Genomic DNA, 25,054 nt, shown 5'->3' on the forward strand with positions numbered 1-25,054 from the left:
TGCTTTATAGCCATTTCAATGTGAAATAAATTCAGTCTTTAATGTTACAACTCTGATTGCTGGCATGAGAGTAAAGCTCACTATTTTGAAGTAGTAGAAATGAACAAGATAAAACATTGGCTAGGTTTATGTAGCATTTTTCCCTTTTTTTTCATCCTTCAAATGTAGCTATGGCACAGAAGCAAATTGAGTCAGCAGTTTGCCCTACTGGGAACACGCATACATACACATTTTAATAAATACATTTAGTAAGGTAATTGATGATTTTATCTTACAATGAATCGGTTCCAAAGAACATTCCTCTTAAAGGAAATCTAATCAATCCTGGCTCCATACGTTCATTTTCTCCTTTACTTCATGTTTTCCTTATAAGTAAGTAAGGATATCTCAAACAGTGATGCATTACCATATTGTATTATATTTCCTCTGCTGCAGACTATTTACTCTCCAATCATATGAGAGTCCCTCACTCCAGTTTAGTATGAATCCCCTACTCCAGCCATCAACAGTGTAGAAGAAAAGCTTTCATGTCGTATCAATTCAAGAATGCTTTCTAGCAATTTCCTCCGTGCTTTTACAAACTATAATAAGTATAAATAAAACCTACAGTGGCTTTAATTGCAGTAGAAGGCATTCTATCGCTCTATGTAACCAGTCATTCTAGAAAATGGACACAGCGAGATGGCATAAGACATTTGAAACAAAATTGCAAAAGCTCAAGGGATATTTTTGTTTGAAAGGAAGAGGACACGTGAAAAATGTATTTGAGTGCTGAGTTTAAAGTCAGAATTCTGCCTTTTTTTTCTCAGAATTCTGTCTTTTTTCTCAAAATTCTGACTTTAAGAACTCAAATACATTTTCACATGTGGCCTTAATCCTCTTCCGTACAGTCCAGTAGGGCTGCACAATTTTGGCCTAATTATTTTGCTAAAATATTTGCTATTTATGATAGTTATTAATAATTAGTGTTAGTTGTGAGCAAAAGCTCTTTATTATCCCTTTTTTCTGCTTCTAAATACAACATATTGACAATTTCTATTTAATTTTTCCTTTGTTCTTGGAACAGTGTCTTACTGTTGTATTTATTCACACATGACCCCTGGTGCCTGGAAATCAGCTTCTTAAAGACTGACACTATCTATTATGATGTTCCTAAAATTAACTGTTTATGCTTTACAAATGAAATTCTATTATAATACACAGTGCTGCGATACTGATTTTCTCTGGTACATTTGTGAGGCGCCAGTGCTATTTCACTTTTCTATTATTCACTGTAATGCCCCTACGGAGCAGCAGAGCTCTCACATGACATTTGACCAGTGTCTAGTGTCTGGCTGTGAAACTAGGTGTTCCAGATATGTGATTTTTACCAGCATGACCCAGCTATTAGTGTACAGTCTGTCATCCATCAGAACCTAAGATGTATTATGTGTCTTGCTGACTGAAACGCATTTCTCCCAGTTGTCCCAGCATGAGGGGAAAGTCAGCCATGGGTTTCTAGATTGCAGCGCTTTTCCTTCAAGTGAATGAGCTTTTCCTGCTCGCTCTGGCAGGGTGGTCTGAAATGGATCTTCAGACATTTCTCACTCATGGGATGAGGCAAAACAGAGGATTCCAATCTTTTTTATTTCACACGGCAATGAGGTCTGCCTGATGCTACTTGAGTTGGCTGTACAGAAATATTTTATCACAATGATTTATTTTTACATGAAGTATACAGGAGGTAGATCTACAGCTGAATTGTGGAGATGAATGAGCAGCAATATGGAGATGTGTGATCATATGAGCAGAAGAATGATAACTAGACCAACAGCTAAGCAGACACAATTACCCAACTTAAGCAATGGAAGACACAAGTCAGCAATCAGATCAGCAATGAAAAGGGCGACAGCTGAACTACCTGAGAACACTTACTAAGAATACTGAATAACTGAGAAGACTGAGGAGGTAGAACTCATTTAGCACTTGTGTCATGACGATGTAGCGCATAAGTCCGAAGCGTAACAGGGTGCATGGTGTTAAAGGTCCCATGAGTAACCCAAAGGTCCCATGAGTAAGTTGACAGCGGAGATAGACCGTAAAGATCAGGTCAGAGAGAGAGAGAGAGAGAGAGAGAGAGAGAGAGAGGGGATGACATGCGACAAAGGTCCTGGGCCGGATTCAAACCCAGGATGACGCGCTGTAGACTCAAAGATGGGCAAGAGACAGAGATGTTTATGGGTATTCTATGGTCCTTGACAATGGAAATACCTTCACTGTCCTTTTGGAATGTAAATGTAGTGTCCTAGCTCTTAGGTTATCACGCCTGACCAGACTGGTAGTCTGGTCTGACTGGTAGTCTGGTCTGGAGAGAGACATTGCCATTAACCATCTGACCTGGACAGGATGCGAAGGGAAGAGTTCCCACTGAGGGTGAACAGGGCATGCTTGACTACAGCTCCCACCGCTGAGCTACCCTCTGCTCCTGTCACTGTGATGCTTCAAGCTCCTTCCCCTTTGTTTCATAAAGGAACTAGTGGTCCTATTACTCGATGATTACCGTTGCAGTGACCCAGTGGTCTTGGTATACTCAGGGTGCATCAGGATCTCTTCCAGGTCCACAGTAATGGAATCAGGGGATGGAAACATCCGAGCTGCAAGGTGGGGATGTAGCGGTGGGTCCCCAACACCTGACCAAACATCCTAATGGCAGGGCAGCAGGACACCATTGGACCGCCAGAAGTCTGGAGGTCCAATGGTGTCCTCTCTCCTTGACAGTGTTGGGCAGGTGTGGTTGTTGGCAGCTGGCTCCTGAATATATTCATGAAGCCTATTCCAGCATTGCTCCGCTCACTGAACTGCTTCACACAAGATTTAGCAGAAGTTCCACTTCTTGCCTAAAAAACAGACTGTCTCTGACCCCCTGTCATGTCTTGAAACTGACTGTACCACAGTAAATTTGTGAGTCTGTTTTAATTGAATTTTGTGTTGGAATCTGACAGAATACAGTTTCCATTGTCAATAAAGCTGAATGTGTGGCGAACTCTTTACTGCCCACCAAAGTGTGGCAGTGGATTTTAATCACATGCCTTGAGAAAGACTTACTGTAATACAACCAGTCAGAACACTTGCTAAGCTAATCATTCAAAGTATTCCAGTTTTTTCCTCCAATTTTTAGCTCCAATTGCCAACAAACACACACACACACACACACACTCACACACACATTCACAGGACTAATTGGATTTTGGTCAGTTAGGCCTTTGTGAATTACTGAATCTGTATTGTTTTTGTTCATTGCACACTTGTATGACTACTACTACTACTGGGGCATTTCCTATGAATCTGTTGTCTGTCATTGAAATCTATTGAGGCTCATTTACTGTAATAAGATGATCTCCTCACTCTATAAGATGAGATGAAACTGTATTGTTTGAAATGGAAAAAAAAGACAAATATATGCATTCAAAATATAAAAAATAAGCAATAAAAACAGTAGAAACAATAAGAATAGCAAAAAAACACTTGTAACACTGGATTTACTTACAGTTGTTACTTACAGATGTTACTAACAGCCTTGATTGATATGGATTAATAAATATGAAATATTTACAGTGTATATATAAATATAAGTATGTGTATATATGATAAGATAGCACTTTATTAATCCCCTTTGGGAAATTCAGGTGCCACATATAAATATAGGTATGTACATACTTGCTATATAAATAAATATGTGTAAATGTACGTATAAACACATCATTTTAATTCATAACCCTAACTCTAACCCTAACAGATGTGCCATTTGAAACTGTTCAACTAACATCTTGTCCATTTGATGTTTGCTTTTCAGGAGGAGCGTATTATTTGATATCGAGAAGTTTGGGTCCAGAGTTTGGTGGCTCTATCGGTCTAATCTTCGCCTTCGCTAATGCCGTGGCCGTCGCCATGTATGTGGTGGGCTTCGCTGAAACTGTCCAGGAGCTTCTCGCCGTAAGTTCCTCAACACCTTCATCGGTGAATCAGGGATTACAATTCGTTCATTGTCATTGTGATTCCACTTAGAGTCTCCCTGTAATTTCTCGTAGGGTGCAGACGCCGTCATGACGGATCCAGTCAATGATATCCGAATCATCGGCACTATCACAGTGATCCTTCTCCTGGGCATCTCCGTGGCAGGAATGGAATGGGAGGCCAAGGTATGAACCGAGTTTGATTTCCTATATCCAGACATCGTGGTCCTATTGTTTAAAAATAAATAAAATAAATTGCATAGGACCTAAGTGCCTAAATCTGAATTCAAATGAGTATTCCCAAAACTGACTCCCTAGTCTTTCAAGATCAAGTCGAGATTAGTGTCATACAATTGGGGAAAAACCTTCAGGTTGATTCATACATTGATTCAAGCATTGATTCGGTGCTCTACAAATATCCCAACACACAATGAGATCAGTGGTGACTCTTAACATATCTGTTGATTGGCTTCTCCACAGGCCCAGATCTTCCTGCTCATTGTCCTCATCACAGCCATCATCAATTACTTCATTGGATCCTTCATTCCTGTCAAGTCTAAGGAATCGATGGGCTTCTTTGGCTATGACGGTATGGCCACACTCTGTTTTCTCAAGACTTCATCGAATGAAACATCTTTCAAGCAAAATTAATGTATGTTTTACCAACTCATAACCTCAGCAGTGTCATTACACCCCAGAGATCATGCAGAGTCATTGGTGTATGAAGCCCTTACCACCAGTTGAGATGTTTTAACTAAAATCACAAGACGGAACCTGTTGAATTCGCTGAGATTTGCTTTAGCTTTGTTTTCACTGCATGCTTTATCAGACTTTTTTTATACTCTGTCAGGTTCAATCATGTTGGAGAACATGGGTCCAGACTTCCGAGGCGAGACATTCTTCTCCGTCTTTGCCATCTTCTTCCCTGCAGCCACTGGCATTCTGGCTGGTGCCAACATCTCAGGAGACCTCGCTGTAAGTACTACAGGTCTTTATTAGCACTCCCCAGCAAATGAAGCACCTTGTGGTAAATAATGCATGTGGTGAAACTTCATAGAATGGAATACACGGCAAGCATTTGTTTGAAGCGGGAGAGTTAAAGGTTTGAAAATCGGTGAAGTGAGCGACTTTCTCGTTTTCAAAAATGTCTGGAAATTGGATGGACTTCGAGACAAGGGACCGTCATGTCATGTGTGAACGCATTCTACATGGAAGTAGCTAATAGTGTGAACAGGGGAAACCACTACCAGGAAAGTTAATTTGTCAATCTTATTGTTCTGGGACTTGTAGTTATATCACAAATCTCCCAGCAACCACATATGACGCCATCATGGAGGTCCAGTGGAGAATTGTGTATGTGCAAATAATGTCTAAATATATAACATTAATATAACAACCAGGCTGGATATACCTGAAAAGGATTGTTGTGGTGTGGCTATAGCTTCAATAGTCACGTTAAAAGTGAATAGTCTGATCGGTCTGGTAGATTTGTTTCCAAATGTAGGTTACTGTGACACAGTAAACTGTCTCGTCTTTAGCCCTAGCCCTAGTCTCTACTCCAAAACACTCTTGAGTTGTAGCTTGAGAAGAGTCAGCTCAGTTAACCTGAACAAACTGTTGGTTTTTGGCTTTGTTAGCTAGCTAACTTGTCACCAGGCTAATTTACAAAGCAACTGATGTTAATGTTATGTTACTACTGGCCACTACTTACGCTAGCTTCTACATACGTTAGCTAATGTGCAAATCAGATGCGTTTACAACAAGACTGATAGTTAGCTAAACATTAAACTAGCTAGCTAAAAAGCAAACATCAACCAAACACAAAATCAATCAGATGGATCAGTTCCAAGTCAAAAACAGCACGGAACAGCTGAGGACCTCCAATATGGCCGCCGCAGGGTACATTATGTCACCTGAAAGTCCTCTATTGATTAATATTAAAAGGTTGGTGCAACTATGGAGTGCTTGTCATCATATCTCTGTGTTTTTGGTTGTTAATTGCAGGACCCACAGCTGGCTATTCCCAGAGGAACCCTCTTGGCCATCTTGATCACAGGCATTGTCTACCTAGGCGTTGCCTTTTCGACAGGTGCAGTAATACCTGCTGTATTTGATATCTTCTATGTAACTTAAAGAATCTCCACTTTTTCTCCTGCAGTGTTCTCAACAGTGTTTAAATCTGCACACACATTTTGAAATGTTTCGATGTATCATACAAAAAATATATTTACAAATTAAAAATGTTGCGCCTTATTTTACCAGGCTCCTGTATTGTGAGAGATGCCAGCGGAAATATCAATGACACAGTCAGCTCCCAGTTCATGACGAACTGCACTGACGCTGCTTGCAAGTTCGGCTACGACTTCTCTTCCTGTAGGAACAGCAAACTTGGCTGCTCCTACGGACTCCAAAAGGATTTCCAGGTATGAAGTAGCAGTGTCAGAGTTTGAGACTTTTGAAGAATATTAGGACCCTTTCAGAGAAAGGGAGGTTAAAATAACAATGTTGTGCATGCTGTTGGGTGCATAGAAGCCAGACATGCTCACAAGGCACCTAATGCAAGTCAAGTCTCAAGTCTTTGAGCTCAAGTCTGAGTCAAGTCTCAGGTCTTTGGTCATCATATTATCATATTATATGCATGTATATGGGTAAAACTTGAGGGTTCCGGAAAGCCGTTTCAGGTCGTTCGGGCCCAGTTTAACCTATGGTCATAGGCATGCAACCTAAAAATAAACAATTCAATATTTTATACAATGTAATACCATTATTTTACAGAAGCTCATTGTTCACGAGTCAATAATCTAGAGTCTGAAGTCTGAAGTCATTTGAGGGGAGTCCAAGTCGAGTATGAAATCGATTTCATACGCGACTCAAGTGCGAGTCGCAAACTCCAGACCCCATCCCTAATAGAAGTCAAGCCATTTATTTTCATTTTTCTTTGTGTTCAGGTCATGAGCATCGTGTCTGGCTTCAGCCCAATCATCACTGCTGGAATCTTCTCTGCCACTCTGTCCTCGGCCCTGGCCTCTCTGGTCAGCGCACCCAAAGTTTTTCAGGTAAGTAACGACCCAAATTCCATCATGCTGTGCTCACCTGCTGCACTAGTCATTACATTTGCCCCAACTACCATCAAGAGTCCCGCAACCCTCCTTATGGGCACAACTGCCAAGAGAACTTGCACTTGCGAAAAAACCATGAAGTAATAATCTGTGACATTTTCATGTAAATACATAAATATTTTACTACTGATGATGATCATCACAATGACCTCTTGGCCCCAAAGGAGACAAAGACAGTTTTTGATTCTGAACTACGAATTCGACTCAAAGTATATTGATCTTCCATTTTAGTTATGTGTCCAAAGTTACATAATGTTTTCCATTTCTATAGGCTTTGTGCAAGGACAACATCTACCCCGGCCTGAGCATGTTCGCCAAAGGCTACGGCAAGAACAACGAGCCCCTCCGAGGCTACATCCTCACCTTCTGTATCGCTCTGGCCTTCATCCTCATTGGTATGGCCCAAGTTTTGCTGCTCATTGCACTAGGAAAATTAGCCGTTATTACTGCATGAGCATTGCATTAAGTGATATTTCAAAAAAGCAATGTATGAAGTGCTTTCCCAGTAGGCTTCAGCTCAGCTTGTAATAAAAGTTTCCGCAGATTTAATAGTATGTACTGTCATGTTTTCTTCTCCCAGCTCAGCTGAACGTAATCGCTCCCATCATCTCCAACTTCTTCTTGGCATCCTACGCCTTGATCAACTTCTCTGTGTTCCACGCCTCGTTGGCCAACTCGCCAGGTAAGATCAAGACCTAGCAAAACATTGTGCTTTTTGTTTCAGACGCTGCACTCGGGAGAGAATTAGAAGTGAAACATCGCGTTTGTAGTCTAGGCCCAGAAATTAAGATAACAGCAGGTAGTTATCTTGAGAGACATCCCTTGTCTTGTTGTACAAAGAGCAGCCGCGTGAGCAGAGTCACGAGTCATGTCGTCTTAAACAGCAAATGTGATGGGATGTGATAGGGCCTCAAAAGCAATTACTTAAAGCACTTAGACGAGTCTTGAACGCCGTCCCCCTAGAGCGCTTCAAAGTGCTTTGACAGCTCACAAGACAGGTCATAATCATCATAATCATTACTGCCCATAGAAAAGTTTTTGATCCTGGGTAGAATTGTATTTTAAAGCAATATTCCACTTAGTTTTAACATGGGGGTTATTTGCCACTCGACCACCATGAAAACCAGAATATAAACTAATCACCAAGATCAGATGCAGCTGGACGAGTTTGTAGTGTTCAGATTTTTACTTCCCATTCATTTGAATGAGCCACAAAAATAGACTGAAAACTGACATTTAACACGTTGGTGAACAGATTCAACAACAGATCCTGCTACTGTTTATATTCTGTTTATTTATATTCTGGTTTTCATGGTGGTCAAGTGCCAAATAACCCCCATGTTAAAAGTAAGTGGAATATTGCTTTAACTCTAACATGCAGCCCCATGCTTCCTTACTGCCTTGGTGTTCAATACACTTTTGAAGTGTATTGCAGTGGCAGTCTTATAGGACGGGCCTGTGCAAGAATTGGCATATCATCTTGACGACATTGGATGAAGGGGTGTAGTATTTCCGCTCTCATTCATTGTAAATATAACTTGCTTAAAATGCATGTCTCCAACAGCATGCAAAGCTCTGGACTCCACTGAGCACCAGAGAAAAGAGATGGCTTGAGTGATGGTAACGTTCCATAAATGCAAGTTAATAAGAATTTTATGATATCACATATTGCTACAAAACATCTGCATAATGAAATCTAACATAAAATTCCTTGAGGAACAGCATGTGATCTCATTGCTGTGTTTTTTACAACTGCAAAGGTTTTTGTAATAAGTTTAGGTTCCTATGATGGTGTTTCATGTAATGTGTTTACTCCCAACCTTGTGTATACCCTAGCCTCTTACCCCCCCACCCCCCTGCGTTTTTCCTCCAATCAGACTGTCATGAAATATTATACCACCAGTATGATTGACAGGAAGGGTGGAGCACCCTTGTCTGATTGGTTGAAGGTGAAATGTTGCCATGAAGCACATTTTCTCTTTGAGAAGGCAAACGCAGAATTGTGTGGCCGTGCTGCTGAAACACGTTCACATCTCATGAGTCATTCCATATGATTACGGAATGACTCGTTATGAGGAACAATTATGCTGAATTCAGCAAAATGGCACTGGTGTATTTAAGCTCTTTTTAAATGTAGATTGCACCATTCAGTTGAATAACACTTTTTGTTTGGCCTTTTTGTCTTATGGCAAATGCAACAAAGAGTTTAGAGTGCCAAGGGCTGTCATTGGGTGATGTGGTAATGTTTCTGTGACAACACAGTAGCACTAATTATCATTTGGTTGCCTTGAGATTGACACTGTCACTCAAATTGAAATTTCAGCACAGAAACATCTGAATTATAAACAACTTTTTTATGGTTGTTGTTTATCCAGCTCATACAAATACTACCCCATAATTTGCTGACAGTGTATTCAATTTGTGCAAGTGTCAAGTGTTGAAGCGCTAAACAAAATGCATATAGTTGAGGACTTTTTTTATATTAAGAGTTATGTGTGTTTTTTTCCCCCTCAATACCAAAGCTCTAGCAGAATTCCAGGTACAGATTCTCTATCTGATTCTAATTCCTCCAAGCAGTTCATATAATTACATGGACTTAAATGGTACATGACTCAATTAGAGGCGAGCAGCAAAATGGACATGACTAATGGATTTTTACTGCCTCTGGAATCACAAACTGGCAATTTCTACCCCATTTGGTTTTCTGGCCACTTTGGGCCTAATCTCTACCCTCTTGGGTACGCGTGAAAAACCTGCATGGGGCAGAGAATGATGTCACCGTCAATGTACCCTTTATGTCCTGTGGTTTGTTTTAGACTTTGTCATTGTGTAACCACGCACAGTCCAACTGTATCTCATTACTAAAATCCCACCAATCTAGTTTCTTCGGTACCCAATAAACAAGTACAGTCTCCAGTAGCTGGTGTAACACTCTTGTCTCCTGTTCTAACTGGCTGCTAACTCCCATTGTTTAATCCAAGCACATATCCATGCTCTTTTAATCAGCATCATTTGCTATTTTAAGCCTCTTCACATTAAAATGTAAGTAATACCACTTACAATGATGATATTTATTGGAAAATGTTTTATTTGAAGGAGAATGACTTGTGGTGGTAGTATCCACAATGGTGTCTGCTAGTCTTTAGTCTTTTGAATCTCAGGTCTGATCAAATTTATTTATTATTTGGCAAAAGCAAACAATTCTGAACTCTTGGCATCTTGTCTTATCAACCTTAACATGAAGTACATTTACTTAGTTCTCCTTAATTATTCATTTGCCAAACCTATGAAATTATGTGATTGGACCTCTTTTAATAGGCCCTTTTCACAAACATGGCTGACATACTTCTGCAGGGTATAGCTTGGTTCTCACCATTGCCAGCAATGTTAAAAGCCAACTTTCTGTCACCCATAACTCTGTCTGTGATCACTTATTTTGTGTTTCAATATAATGTATAACACAATACAGGTGTTATCACTGACACATCTTTCTGTTTCTGTTGTCAGACGACTGTGCAAGCTAACTGTGATCGAGGGTCACAAAATGCTAACTGGCTAACCAAGGCTAATGCTAATTTCCGTAATGTTAGCATTTTGTGACCCTCGATCAAATCACTTTTTTATAGTTGCACAGTCGTCTGACAACAGAAACAGAAAGATATGTCAGTGACAACACATTATGTTGAGACACAAAATAAGTGATCACAGACAGAGTTACGGGCGACAACATTTTTAACATTGCTGGTAATGGTGAGAACCGAGCTATATCCTGCAGAAGTACAGCAGCCATGTTTGTGAAAAGGGCCTATTGTTTTAGTTAGGTTTCACATGCATTTGTCCCTACTTGGCATAATGTGACCTGCTTTCTTTGGCACCTTAGGGTGGCGCCCCAGCTTCAAATACTATAATATGTGGGTTTCCCTGGCTGGAGCTGTACTGTGCTGTGTGGTGATGTTTGTCATCAACTGGTGGGCGGCTCTCCTCACCAACGTCATTGTCATGGGTCTCTATATCTACGTCAGCTACAAGAAGCCAGGTGAGTAACTAGGTATTAACTTAGCACAAGTTGGCCATCTCTATTTACCTAACAATAATGAGTTCATGCTAACACTGCTAGCTTAATGTGGCAGTACGTGATATTTGATAATCCTTATCTGTTTTTCCGAGGGGGAATAGATAAAGTGTGAACCCCCAAACACAAATTTTTTGGTCCTTTTGCTTCACTGTAGACTTGCGCTAATTTCAAGAAAAAATAAATGAGGCATTTAAAATTATTTTTATTATATTTTGTATATTCAAAGTGTTTTTTGTATATTCAAAGTGTTTTTTGCCTAGACAAAGTTACATTAGTTACAAAGTTTTTCATTTTAATAAAAGTTTGAATCATATAAAAATGGAGTATTTTGAACTTAACTTAAAGCAAATGAGAAAAACAAAAAATTCCAACCAATAAAACCATCAGATTTTTTAACAATCCCGCCCCTCTGCCTTTCCCATCAAATAAAACTGCCTCTCTCTCCCTAACTGATATCCCATTGGTTTACACTTTTGAATGATCCCTCTCCGCGTTATGTCCCGCCCCAGTATCCTGTTTCAACAGGAAATACATCACATTAATAAATGCCGTTTCATTGTGACTTTAAGTGATAGTTTGGCATTTTAAGACGAAAGAAAAAATGGCGAAACCGACAGGTTAGTTGTCTTAGTGTTAGTTACTTAGTTGTTTTACAGGTTTAGGTGGGGTAAAGTAATCATTGTCAGAGAATGTATGTAATTTTAGTAAAAATTCCCACCTCTTTTACCTCCTGTACAATGCCCAGTAAAAGTAACCTCAGGTAAAATAAGCCTGGTTTGAATTGACATCCAAGATTGTTGGCGAATATTATTACCTCTTACCATATGATTGTGGACCATCTACTCAAATTGCAATTGAAAGCAGTGCTCACCACAAACTGAGACCAGACCCAAATTTGTAGAAGTTGGGTATGATGCATATTGCATTTTTGGGGTGATGACAGTACATAAATGGAGAAGATACTCCCATCTCTGTAATTTTGGCGACTGATTACAGCGATCCCTAATTTAATAATCCCTAATTTCCCATTAACATCACAGATGTTCGTGTGTTAACAATTTCTTTAGCAGCGTTGTCCTGAAAACGAATTGCGTCCTAATAGGGCTTTAGATCACTACTGCTACTCCGAGAAAGGCTGAAGACAAGTCCAGGCCATGCCCAGGAGGTTGTCATGCAGCTATAAAACTATAATATAACTATAAAAGTGAGTTTTAAGAAAGTGATATAAAGGATGATAGAGATTTAGCAGCCTAACCTCCTAAATCAGGTTGTCCCAAAGTCTAGGATCCCTGATGGCAAAGGCCCAATGTATGACCACACAAACTTGCACTTCTTCAAAGACAAAATTGGACTTGCAGCTTTAAATACACACCTGTATGCACACTCAGTTTGACATGCAGCTACACACACACGCGAGGCATCCCTACTGACTCCGACACCACATGGGTCAGGTGGCCTTTGGCCCGGCGGGCCACCCATAAACAGTCTTTCTGACTCCACTGTGTGTTTCTGCCTGCATGTGTTCTCCGCTCCAGATGTGAACTGGGGCTCATCGACCCAGGCTTTGACCTACCACCAGGCCTTGACCCACACTCTGCACCTCAGCGGAGTAGAGGACCACATCAAGAACTTCAGGTACCAAAGAGACACCCCTACAATTGCCTTCTGTCTCCCTGTCCACAACAGTAAAGATGCACTTGTCATGATTTTTATGTACAAATCCAGCCGTCGTATCAGCCTAAATCACAAATTGGGGCTGCGATAGAGAAGAGCATCCCATCCCCACTAATTGAGACACCGTCGTTTTTCCCTCTTTGCCCAATTTAGTTTGTGGTGTTGGGTATGGTGATTGGTGGGAAATCTTCATTACAAAGCAAGTGATGAATTGAGACTTAGAAGTGAAAAATAAAACTTTCTCCTAAACGGCAGCAAATGAGCACTCTGTCTAGAGAAAGCTGGACTCACCAATGATGGTTGAATCTGATTTCCCCCCCTACCAGCCATTAAGAAAAGAAGTTTAAGTCCAAGTTTACAGATGTTACGTTTCATGATTTCTGGGTAATAAAGAAATTCAAAAATTTAAACGGTAATCTCTCACTTGCTGCCACTTGGGGTCCCCAAAGTGTGGCGTTTAGTGCTGCCTAAAAGAGGCAGCCTAATACTCAAGATTCTCGCTTTTCTTTTTTTGGCAACATCTTTGGTGCCAAGCACTCATTGCTGTGGTGTTTCTGCACTGCACTTCCCACAGATCACCTGTCAATCAAACAGTGTGTCCAGTACTGTGACGTCTTTTTCCTTGGATTTTCTGTTGATGCAGTTTGAGTTTCTGTAGGTGGCGCTCTTTTTTTTTTTTTGTCTGCTCAGTCATGCTGGCTATCGCTGCTCATGCAAAACGACACTTTGCCTGAAACTTTTAACTAGAAGCATTTGAAGCACAGTTGTTCAGCGAGTCCTCATATCCGCTCCACTCATTTATCTCTTTGCCTATCGAATTGGCGGTGGCACACAAGGTAACATGCCATACAGGTAAAGCTACATGAGTGCAAATGAGGGAAGCTGCAGGGAGAGTGGTTGGACTGTCAGATTGCAGCCATGAGCATCCTCCCTCTCAGCACTAAACCACTTGCTCAGGAGAGGGTCTTATATAAGCACATGTCAGGGGAGAAGTGTGGCAGACTGACTCTTCACAACCCTCTCCTCTGTTGTCCTTGTTTGCCCCCTGAGACCTTCTACTCCGACAGCCATCGCATGTCGGTATAGTATTAGTGTCTGTGCTCATGTTACCACATGCTTACTGCAGAATCAAATTAGAATTAATTAGAATATTTATCCTAGCCCAACAAAATGCTTCGACTTCTAGTCTAGATTTTTCATTTATTTCACGTACTAGCTCGCTCATAACTGTCAAAAAAGATTTGAATATCTTTGTCTTGAGCAGCATTTGCTGCACTGCCCGCACTGAGAAAAGACTTCAAAGTTTATCCCCTGCCCCAGCAAAAGGATTGTGGGTGGACTGTATATCATATATATCAGTGGTTCTCAACGTGGGGTCCGGGGACCACCAGGGGTCCTTGAGGTGGTTCCAGCGGGTCTCCAGCAAATTGATGAATTGCTAAACTTCACCATTATTTCACTTACAAGAAGTTAACACAAATAGAGAATGTAGAAGAGTGACTGTTTTGATCATAGTTTCACTGTTATCTCTCTATCTACAATGCAGATAGTAATGGAATTCTGGACAAAATATCTGACAATAAAAATATTCTCAGATTTGAGTCCAAGAGATAAAACCTCATCAAATGGGGTCCGTGGCTCTAATGTGGACTAAATTAGGGGTCCTTAATATGAAAAAGGTTGAGAATCACTGATATATATCATATAAAAGTGGATGATATACTGTATAGTTTAGCATTTAGCAGATTTATTTTCTGTTCATTAAATCTGAACACTAATCATGACCTTTAAACACACACAAAGTAGTTACTACTATTTACTACTATACACGCAGTGAAATCATCACATTCAGCATTGAGAAATGGTGCTTTTAGCATAGCCTGCCCTTTTATTGTCCTAGAGTGACATCAGAGCCAAACCAGATTAAGGATCAGCATCAGTAGGTAGAGTCTGGCTAACACTGACAAGGTTAGTGGTTGAGTACTCAGTGACGCCACTCACACTAACAATGTGCATGCTCGTGGTACTCTAACACCCATCCAACAAAATGCAGATGTTATATCCGTAATTTTCCAAATGCTTGCACATGTAACATACGGTAAAGTTGTGTTTTTTGAGGAAGTACTGGGGACCATGTAACGTGCCTCGGAAAGGTTCCCATGGCGATAAACCAACAAAGAGATTAAGAGGCATCTGACAGTGTCTTCGAAATTACTTGTGTGTTAGTCTCAGCTCCTTTCTCCCTCCCCCCACTGGCTCTATTAAATCCCATGGTGCTTAACATATTTGCTTTGATGTGCGCTACTCCGGTCCTCCACAAGCCTGTTTTTCTATCCCTCGCCAAGAAGATGAGAGACCACTCCCAAGGTCACAAGAAAATGTGGATGGAAACTAAAAAAAAACCACTGTACATGTGACTACAGAAAGGGGGGAAAAAGGTTGTTGATCTATACGGTGAAAATTGCTGACATGATGATGTCTGACCCTAGACCGCAGTGTTTGGTGATGACTGGTTACCCCAACTCCCGTCCAGCTCTTCTTCACCTGGTCCACAGCTTCACCAAGAATGTAGGCCTGCTGATCTGTGGCCATGTTCGCACGGTGAGTAGCTACAATATTGTTTGTTGTTGTTGTTGTTGTTGTTGTGCCTTTGTGGATACTCATCTAAGTTGTTTTTCAAGAGGACAGATGCTACGACAACCCACGAATGGTTACTAAATTGCTTCAGAGACCCACGGTATTCCCACAAAGGCAATTACGGTGGTATTATTGATCAAAGCAAGTCAAAGAGATGTTTTTGATGATAAGCGATAAGAGAGACAATTTAGTCATCAACTCTTTGAACAACAGTTCAAACGGTTAACCTTATTATGTTTTTTACTTAGATGTTATGACGGATGCCGTCATCGTAAATGCTTCAGAAAGCTGGGATGCTCCCACAAAGGCTATTAGCTGTGACTAGCAACCAGGCTGAAAGAATGATTCATCAACATTATGTGGGCCTAGGCTTGGGCGATACCCAAAATTTAATATCGCAATACTGTCCCGCCAAAATATCACGATATACGATATTATAGGGGTATTTTATTTCTTCCAAATTACATACAATTTCTAAGATATAATAATAATAATAATGATAATACTTAGAAATTTGATCTTACTATTCAAGCATTGGAGGAAACCCACTTGAATTTTTCACTTAAATTAGGATTATTTTAGTTTTTTTTACTATTTTACCACTAGTAGATTATGGGTTTATAAAATATTGCGGGAAATATCGCAATATTCACAAAATATTGCGATATTTGATATATAAAATATCTCGATATTTTGTGGATATCGGCCCAAGCCTATGTGGGCCCCTACTAATTATTTCGTCTTGCCCTCATTAAAGCCCCTCTTTATTTTTCATGCTCGTACTTCCCGTTGAAGCAATGCCAGAGTTTGGTGATTTCTCACCTGTCTTTCTTCAGGCAAAATATCTCCCTGTCAGGCACCCGAGGGCAACGGCATCACCACAGCAGTGAGACAGTGGTGATGGGGGGTTGACGTAATTGTTCCTCTGCTGTATACCACAAAATGTAAAAAGCCCTTTACTGATCCCCAGTCAGCCACTCTGAGAGTTCACAATCAAAAGCACTTTTGCAGGCTCCACGCAGTCCTCCAGCCCTCTGGCTCTGTGGAACACGCTGCCCTCCAGAACCGCCCTCTGTTTTGCCCTCCCGCTTGGTTCCTCCATTAGCACTGAGAGAGGGAGCTCGACACAAGCCAATGGTGTAAACATTCCCCGCTAATGGCGATACATTTTCCTGGCTCAGGGCGGCTTTGTGTGTGCTCTTTTCTTCAGAAATAAACAAGCTCCCTGATGAGGAGATTCAGAACAGAGTTTTTGAATTAGGGCTTTATTCAGGCTTCTCCCCGGTAATCTTGTTTAGTAAATCTAGCATCCTATGACTTTTTGATTTTGTAAAGGTTGAACCAGGCTTTGGTCTGCGTGGTCATATGAGCTAATCATGCCAATCTGCCGTTCTGTTAAATGCGGGGCCTGGTTGGGACATATCGGGACCTATTTTGTTTGCTGTGTATGTGCCTCACAATAGGGGTCCAGACGGCCAAACTTCAAAGAGCTGGCCACAGACCAGTCGCGTTACCAGCGGTGGCTGCTGAAGAACGAGACCAAGGCCTTCTACACCCCGGTGTTTGCTGAAGACATGAGGCAGGGCACCCAGTACCTGCTACAGGTAGGAAAACGTGACTGGTATATTGGTGTTAGAAGAGGGATGTGAATGGATGGAGGATAACGCTGAATAAACACTAAATAGGGATGGGACGATATATCGAAATTCAGTATATCGCAATACAAAAATGTGTGACAATACGTATCGTGGGACCGAAAAATGAATCGAATATTAGCTGCATTTTATTCTGCTGTAGTAATCACAAATGCGAATTTCACAAGCTCTCCATTGAAATTATATTATTGTCACTTTGTAATGACATTTCTAAATTTCTAAAGCAGGCCAATGTCATTGCTGGAAAGATTTGTGGCTCAGAAACATAATTCTGCACAGTCAGACTTTGTTGTCTTTGAACTTTTATGTATTACATCGTATCGTGATTGAATTGAATCGTGAACCCCATATTGCATATCGACTTGTATTGTGAGATAAACATATCGCCCCATCCCTAACACTAAAGAATTGTAGTGAGATAAGTTAAATGTGTTACCGTACATGCAGAGATTCATTTCGGGAAGCATATTCAAGCCTTTTGCAGACTAACACACCAAATGCCAGCAAATGCCAACAGCCAACAGTGTTGGCTCAGTGTGTGCTGCTTGTTTGGGTTTGTTGGTGTTAATAGCCACTTATTTCTAATGGCACGTGTTTTCCCTAAATGTTCTAAATGGCTGCCAACTAGGAATGCTATGAATTGTTTTTGCTTCGTTGGAGATCATTTTATCAGTGTGCAAGGGTCTGTGCCCCCGAGTTGAGGCAAATTCAATGCCACAAAATGTGTCCATTGAAATGGAAAATCACTGGAAGTGATAAACGGATGGGGAGTGGATTCAGATTCAATTTGAATTGACTCCATAACACCAGCAAATGTAAATGGTCTTTAGGAAGTTGCCGTCCTGTGTGAAAGTGATCTAGGTGAGGAATGTAAAGTCATTTTATTGAGATTATTCTGACAACCCCTCCCCAGGCTGCCGGCCTAGGTCGCCTCAGGCCCAACACCCTGGTGCTTGGCTTCAAAAACGACTGGAGGGACGGCGACATGATGAACGTGGAGACTTACATTCACATGATCCAGTGAGTAGTGCCGGTTTGGGAGGGCGTGGTCCCACTTAAAGAAACAAGACTGCATCAAAAGCCTGCCTGGAAAGATTTCCTGTTGAGAATCTTATTACAGTACTTAGGATGAGTAATAGATTATGTGGCTAACATAGCCGGACACACACACACACACACACACACACGTCGTAGTTGGACTAACACACAGAGTTTGGCCATCTAAAACCCCTTTTTCCCTGCTCAACCCTGAATCAGTCATGTGAGATTGTGACCGAAGGACTTAAGCTGAATCTGTTCCTGATTGTGAAGTGTGGGGATTATGGCATTAGACTGGAAGGTCAGAGATGGTTCGGCCCCGTTATATTAAAATCACCTCTAATACGCTAAGCAATGTGCTCTTTAGTTTCAATCCAATAACTAGCTGTAGCTTCCAGTGTACGTGGTTTTCCACCGGTAGAGATTTCTCCTCGGAAGTTTAAAAACAGGTTTTAACGTGACATTTCTCGTCCGCATGGGAAAAACAAGCAGTCCTTTTTATTCAGCAGTGATTGTTTTCTTCCTTTGAAAATGGTCCATGTCATTGCGATTGGAGGCTGAAAGTTTGTTTGTTTGCATGAGCGAGCTATGCACTATATTTAGTCTGAGTGGAAAGGTCCCGCATGTCATGCTTCTTCCTGTTGACTGCTAATCATGAGTCTAATTTGTTTATTTGCTTTTGCTTTTCAGCGATGCCTTTGATTTCCAGTACGGTGCTGTTGTTCTCCGACTGAAAGAGGGACTGGATGTGTCTCATATCCAAGGACAAGGTATTAAACACACGCACACACACACACACACACACACACACACACGTGTATGTGTTATAATATTAAATCACTCTAACTCATGCCTGCTTGTTTCACGGTTTATATAAGGTTTATACTGTATAGAAGTTGAATGGTTCCTTTTTATGTTTAGAGCCCCCAACAAAGGGCCTTAAATAAAATAGTTTTCCATTTAAGGGTTATGTGACATGAATTTGACAGGATTTATAGTAGTGTAGTATTTTATTCATGCTCTCTTCGTGTTTTTTTCCCCCCTCTGACTGTCTCTCTCCAACTCTAATTCTCACCATCTTATCTCCCCTTCTCTCTTCCTTCACTTTCCTTTCCCTCCTCATCCCTCCCCGCCTCCCCCTTCCTCCCAGATGAGCTGCTGTCCTCTCAGGAGAAGTCCTCGGGGATGAAGGATGTGGTCGTGTCCATAGACATGAGCAAGGACTCCGACGGCGATTCATCCAAGCCGTCCTCGAAGGCCACCAGCCTCCAGAACAGTCCGGCCATACAGAAAGGTCAGGCCACTTGAATACTGTCATCTTGATTTATTTTATTTATTCCACCAGCCGGGTCTCTTATAGGAACAAATTATTATTTACAGTGACTGGGCTTGGGTGATATCCACAATTAAATATCACGATACTGTCCCACCAAAATATTGTGATATACGATATTATTCCGTTGTTTTTTTTTTTTGTTTTTTTTTTCCAGGGTTTTTTGGGAGGTATTTTATTTCTTCCAAATTATATAAAATTGCTAGACTATAATATTCGATATCGTGGGAAATATCGCAGTATTCCATGAATATTGCGATATTCGAAGCCTCAAGCCTAACAATGACATCATGGCATGATGGGGTTCATCTTCTTGGTGACAGAGGGATAAAAAAAATAAAAAAAAGTTATAGAAATACATATGCAAATATGAATGAACATATTCAAGCTAAGATTTAACTAATATGTTTGATGGGCCCTAATATAAACTTGATATTTTTTGCAATATTCACAGCATTTCTATGAGTGTATGGGAATTGATGTAAGGGTTTTTGTCGAGGATGTAAGAAAGCAGTTTAGCACCAAAGATCCCTCTTAATCCATCAATGACTTCCCTTATTCTAGTCATCCCACTGGGCCCAGTCTGTTAGTCCACAGATGTCTCGGCCACACAGTGTGTGTGTGTGTATCCGAGTCCAATCACACATCAGTGCGCTGTGTAAGTGCCGCCCACTCAAACTCTGAGCAAACAAACAAAGAAACTGTTCCCAGATTGTGGGAACTGTAGTACTACACATTCCCGACCCGCGCCTGACCACGAGGGTTCGACCCAGACAGGTTTTTTGAAGGCCATTATTTTGTGCCGATATTCATCGTCTTTAAATTTGACCGCTTCCTCGCCCACAGAATTCCTAAAAATTCCCAGTATTCAGTGTTTCTCCCGGAACTGTGTTCTTGTCAGGGTGGAAAAGCCTCATTTAGACCATCATAGGACACTAAAACTCTCCACTGAAACACCGACTAATGAAATTGTTTAGGTGTGTTAGCAGCTCCTTAAGGCAGGGTGAGGCTGATTTCAATGAAGGTTTATGAGCATTAGTTGATTCATTAGAATATCACCAAGTGCATTTCTTTATATTCAACTTGAAAGCATGAAATATGGCTGACATTAGCTGTCATTAAAGAAAAATAGCACAATTTTGCCCAATACTAGTCAACTCTTCAAAGACTGGATGTGTTTTTTTCTGACATTCTGGAAGCTAATTTACTTACCGTAAATCCTCTAATATTTGCCCAGGCCTTTATTTACCTCAACTGCAGAGGGTACCAGGCCTTTATTGGAAGCAGGCTTATATTAGAGACAGGCCTTTATTTTTAATTCCCTCTGTTTGATAAGTATATTTGCTCATATTTTAGTACGAAGCCTCCTTGTTTTCTGATCTGCTTCTGTTGGGGTACGTTAGGTAGACGTTTTTTTGTTACTGCAATGCATTACGATAATTACGGTAATCGACGACGGCATGCTCCAGAGACTTCCGCCGGCCGAGCCATCTTGTGGCACTTGTACGTTACTACAAACTACAGTTACAAACAGGCACCAGGAGTTTACCGGTATCCACCGTTGTTTGCATGTAAGCTGAAGCTAACTGAAGCTGGGCGCCGATGTGTTCCCGGTGATCCGGCCGAGATTTCGGCGGGGGTCCCGACGCCCATGCGTCACCGGGCGTCCGGGGCTTGGATCGGGAGGATCAATGCGGGCCGTGGGCACGGTGGAGAGGACAGCGGCGGAGAGAGGCGACGGACACGGTCCAGCCATATACTAGGTTTTGACCTAGTCTTGTTTCCTTTGTTTTTTTCCCCGGCCTGTATTTGAGGCCGGCCTTTATTTGTTCGTGTCGACCACGCCCCCGGCCATTATCAGAGACCCGGCTTTTAATTGACTACAGGCCACTATTAGAGGATTTACGGTACTTAACCAGCTGATGGAGAGCTAATTCACATTTTAGTTTTTGAATCATTTTCAAAAGTTCCTTGACAGTTGGAAGGAAACAGAGCCAGTAATCTCTTCTAGGAAAAGATAGGGATGGGAATTGACATTCTTTGTGGTGTGCCTCTCTCAGTATAGTTAAGAGCATTTGAAGACTTAATGTTGGAGTGTGTGTTTGTGTGTGCGTCCATACAATATGTTGCATGTGTTGTTCAGTGTGTACCCAAATTGGGGTGGTTCCATACATTGTGAACATGTTGGCCTGGTGACAAGTGACAAAAACTGGTAAATTGAAGATTAATGCCGCGTTCGAATAATCCTCTTAGTCGTAGGCAAAGCTAATACCCGACCCTTTTATTAATGTAGGCTCTCAGAAACTTTGCCCAGATCCAGCACACCTCTTTGTGGAGTAATTTTCCATTCTGTATTACCCCTCTCACTTTGTTTTCATGTTAAATCCAAGGAGTCTATCAGTGGAACAGTTCAGCTCTGAGAATTAGAAATGATTCAAGCATATTTAATACTCGCGCATATCCACAAAGTTTTTATTACCAAATGGCCGGCCGAAGCCAGCTTCATTTAACTAGAGACATAAAGTCCTGGCTCGAAGCTGCTGCTTTTATTGACTTGGTCGGGCGCTTGAGAAATTTCCGGAAGTCAGAAAACAGTTGAGCTCTCTGTTAAAACCCATACAACTGGAAAGGCTCCACCAAAGGTTCTTGTTTTTCCAAGAACCTGAATGCCAATCTGTTACAGTGAAGTCAAGTTTTCCAGCTCCATTGACCTTATTCACGCAGTGGCCATCTTGAACACTCGAGGTGGGAAACTCTACCTGCTAGATTGGCATATACTAGCTAGCGTTACTTCAACACATGAGTGAGGACTGAAGATAGACAAGTTACCAAATTAGCTAGCAATCTCAGGAACAACGACCGCAACGACTGCTTGAAGTTAGTTGGCTGGCTTTACTAGCTAGTAAGCTACTAGCTTCATTCGTTTCAGTGGGGAATGTTCTTCAGTGGGGAATCTGTGAAATGCTAAATGTTTGTATCTTGGTACACAACAATAGGACAGAGCTGGGGTGTACTTGTGCTTCCCGGTAGAGTTTCCCACCCCAAGTGTTCAAAATGGCCGCCATGTGAATAAGGTCTATGTCTGTGTTTCGCTGTGTTTTTTTGTTTTTGATTTTGTTTACACCTGTCAATGGTACATTTTCCACGGTACTTAACTTCATCTTGGTTTGTGACCAAAATGGCGGCAAAGAACAGACCCGTCATTGTAGGTCCATGCTTTTCTGATCATGGCCACAACAAATAAATGTTAACCCCTCCATTCTTTTTTTGTTTTGTTTTTTGTTTTTCTCTTTTTCTCTGTCTTTTTACATTGCTCAGACGACGATGACGATGGCAAAGCTCCAACTCAGCCCCTGTTGAAAAAAGGCAGGAAATCCACTTTATTGAGTTGCCTTTTAAATCTTCCTCTTTTTCTTTCTCTGTTTATTATTCACTCTTTTAGTCTTTGCTTCTGTTTGTCTCTTTTCTTTCTCTTTTGTGCCTTTCCATTCATAGACATTTAGTCCATTTTTCTCTCTCTCACACATGCTGGCCTCTCTCTCTCTCTCTCCACCACTTCATTTTTCACAGTACATTTTTAATCCCTGTTGTATTAACTTACCCTCCTACACCTGGCTGTCTCTGTCTTATGTCATTCTCTCTCTCTCTGTCCAGTGTTTCCGTTCTGCTAGCTAGCTGGCTTTTGAAGTAACATTTTTCTTTTCCTCTCTTTCTCCTGCTGTCCTGTCCACTGTTAACAGTCTCCAGCTTGTAGCTCTAGCCCAGCCTCTGAAGCCGTGTGCGCATTTAACTCGCTCCAAGTCCGAGAATGTCTTTATTTCATTTCGTCTGTGTGTGTGCCAGTGTTTCAATTTCCTCTAACTTGTCTTCAGTCTCTCTGCCTGTCCATTAAGCAGCTGCTTCTTCTCTCTCTGGAGGTGACGGCTTGTCCTTTGCTTTTTTTTCCAGTATGAAAACTCCTGTTTGTCTAGCTATAGTCTCTGACAGCTTCTCTTGTTCTTTTCTTCCTATTTGTTTTCTGTCCAATATTTATTGCTAGTGTTTCCCCTATGTTCATTCAGCAGCTTTGGAGTAATTCCTCCACCACCCGCACCACTCACACACACACACACACAGAGAGAGCTGTTTTCCCAAAGCATAACATGTACATAATACCCAAAACAAAGAAGTCGTCCATCAATTATAAAATTAGTATCTACATAAGGGCGATTTTCAAACTCGAAGGCTCTGCTAAAAGACCTACAGTAGGTCCCATACCCTCATTTCCAAGTACTACAAAAAAATCTCTAGGGGAAACACTAATCGCAGCTTTGTAGTGAGGTTTGATAGCTTGTCTTTCTTGCTTTATCTAAATTAATTAATCTGTTGTTAATCACTCACCATTGTAATCTCAATCAGTATTTTACGTGTGCATAAAACCACAATAGTAACATTTTTACTCAAACAGTTGACAGTCCACAAAGCCAAACTTCATGTATGTTTTTCTATGACTGCTAAATCCAAACAACAACACATCTACTTCTGATGTTTTTACCATCCAAACTGAGCCTCGTAACAAAGCAACCACTGGATAGGACTGGATAGTAATGACTCTTTTTATCTTGCATGTATGTGTGTTTGCCCCTCCGCCTCCCCAGACAAGAAGAGCCCGACCTTACCGCTGAATGTGTCCGACCAGAGGCTCCTGGAGGCCAGCCAACAATTTCAGAAGAAACAAGGGAAGGGCACTGTGGACGTCTGGTGGCTGTTTGACGATGGAGGTGAGGTTGAGCGTTAAAGGAATACATCAAGTGTTTCGGAGATTATCCTGCTGGTCAAATTACCCATTAAGTGATGAGGACATTGACACAATCACCCGTATGTCCCTGTTAGATCATTGGCTCCAGTGCTCCATGCTAACACTTTAGCATACACCAGGGTTAAAGCTGCAATAAGCGATTTTCTGACTGCTAGAGGGTGACAGAAACCGCAACACATTTGTAAATAAAGCACAGCAAAGCCGCTGCACTACGTAGGCCCCAAAGGACAAACCTTGCGAAGGCCCGTGCATAAAGGCTAACAGCTAAGCTAACCGTACCTACGGAGAAGTGGCACCGGTTACCAGTCTCACTTATTCACTTCTCACATTTTTCTCCTGCTGAAGGTTACATATCCCACAATGTTCTCCCGCTGAAGCATACATGTCCCACAATGACAAGTGAAGAGGCAGGTAGCAAGTTTACTAGTTTAAAAGTTTACTTGTTCGCTTTATCGATCAAATTAATACTTCAATCATTGAGAAATTGAAATGGCAAGTCATATGATAAAAGATACCACCAACACTGCTACTGACCACTACAAAACTTTTCACGAAGAAGATAGTGGTCAAAAATAATTTTTCTGTTTCTGGAGAGAGGCTTAATTTTCAATTCATAAAGCCAGCCACCAGCTTGAAAATTCATCTATTAATTCCAGGTATGCTGATGGCCCGTTGCCAACACAGCTGTTGGAAAGATCAAGTATATCAATAATCTGTTGGATAATGGATCTGA

General features: G+C 41.3%; 1 protein-coding gene across 1 annotated transcript in view; it reads left to right on the forward strand.

Annotated features, from left to right (window-relative positions):
* Positions 1-25,054, forward strand: part of slc12a2 (solute carrier family 12 member 2) — a 74,249-nt gene that overhangs the window by 35,510 nt on the left and 13,685 nt on the right. The window contains exons 5-22 of the mRNA XM_071906476.2: positions 3,833-3,972; positions 4,068-4,178; positions 4,473-4,581; positions 4,843-4,967; positions 5,997-6,081; positions 6,255-6,415; positions 6,941-7,048; positions 7,383-7,506; positions 7,692-7,793; positions 10,992-11,147; positions 12,722-12,821; positions 15,350-15,461; positions 16,961-17,101; positions 18,066-18,172; positions 18,881-18,960; positions 19,341-19,484; positions 22,842-22,889; positions 24,161-24,283. Coding sequence (XP_071762577.1) covers positions 3,833-3,972; positions 4,068-4,178; positions 4,473-4,581; positions 4,843-4,967; positions 5,997-6,081; positions 6,255-6,415; positions 6,941-7,048; positions 7,383-7,506; positions 7,692-7,793; positions 10,992-11,147; positions 12,722-12,821; positions 15,350-15,461; positions 16,961-17,101; positions 18,066-18,172; positions 18,881-18,960; positions 19,341-19,484; positions 22,842-22,889; positions 24,161-24,283 — 2,076 coding nt within the window. The remainder of the gene's footprint in view (positions 1-3,832; positions 3,973-4,067; positions 4,179-4,472; positions 4,582-4,842; positions 4,968-5,996; positions 6,082-6,254; positions 6,416-6,940; positions 7,049-7,382; positions 7,507-7,691; positions 7,794-10,991; positions 11,148-12,721; positions 12,822-15,349; positions 15,462-16,960; positions 17,102-18,065; positions 18,173-18,880; positions 18,961-19,340; positions 19,485-22,841; positions 22,890-24,160; positions 24,284-25,054) is intronic.

Source organism: Centroberyx gerrardi, chromosome 2, assembly GCF_048128805.1.
Source record: "Centroberyx gerrardi isolate f3 chromosome 2, fCenGer3.hap1.cur.20231027, whole genome shotgun sequence".
NCBI classification, from domain to species: domain Eukaryota; kingdom Metazoa; phylum Chordata; class Actinopteri; order Beryciformes; family Berycidae; genus Centroberyx; species Centroberyx gerrardi.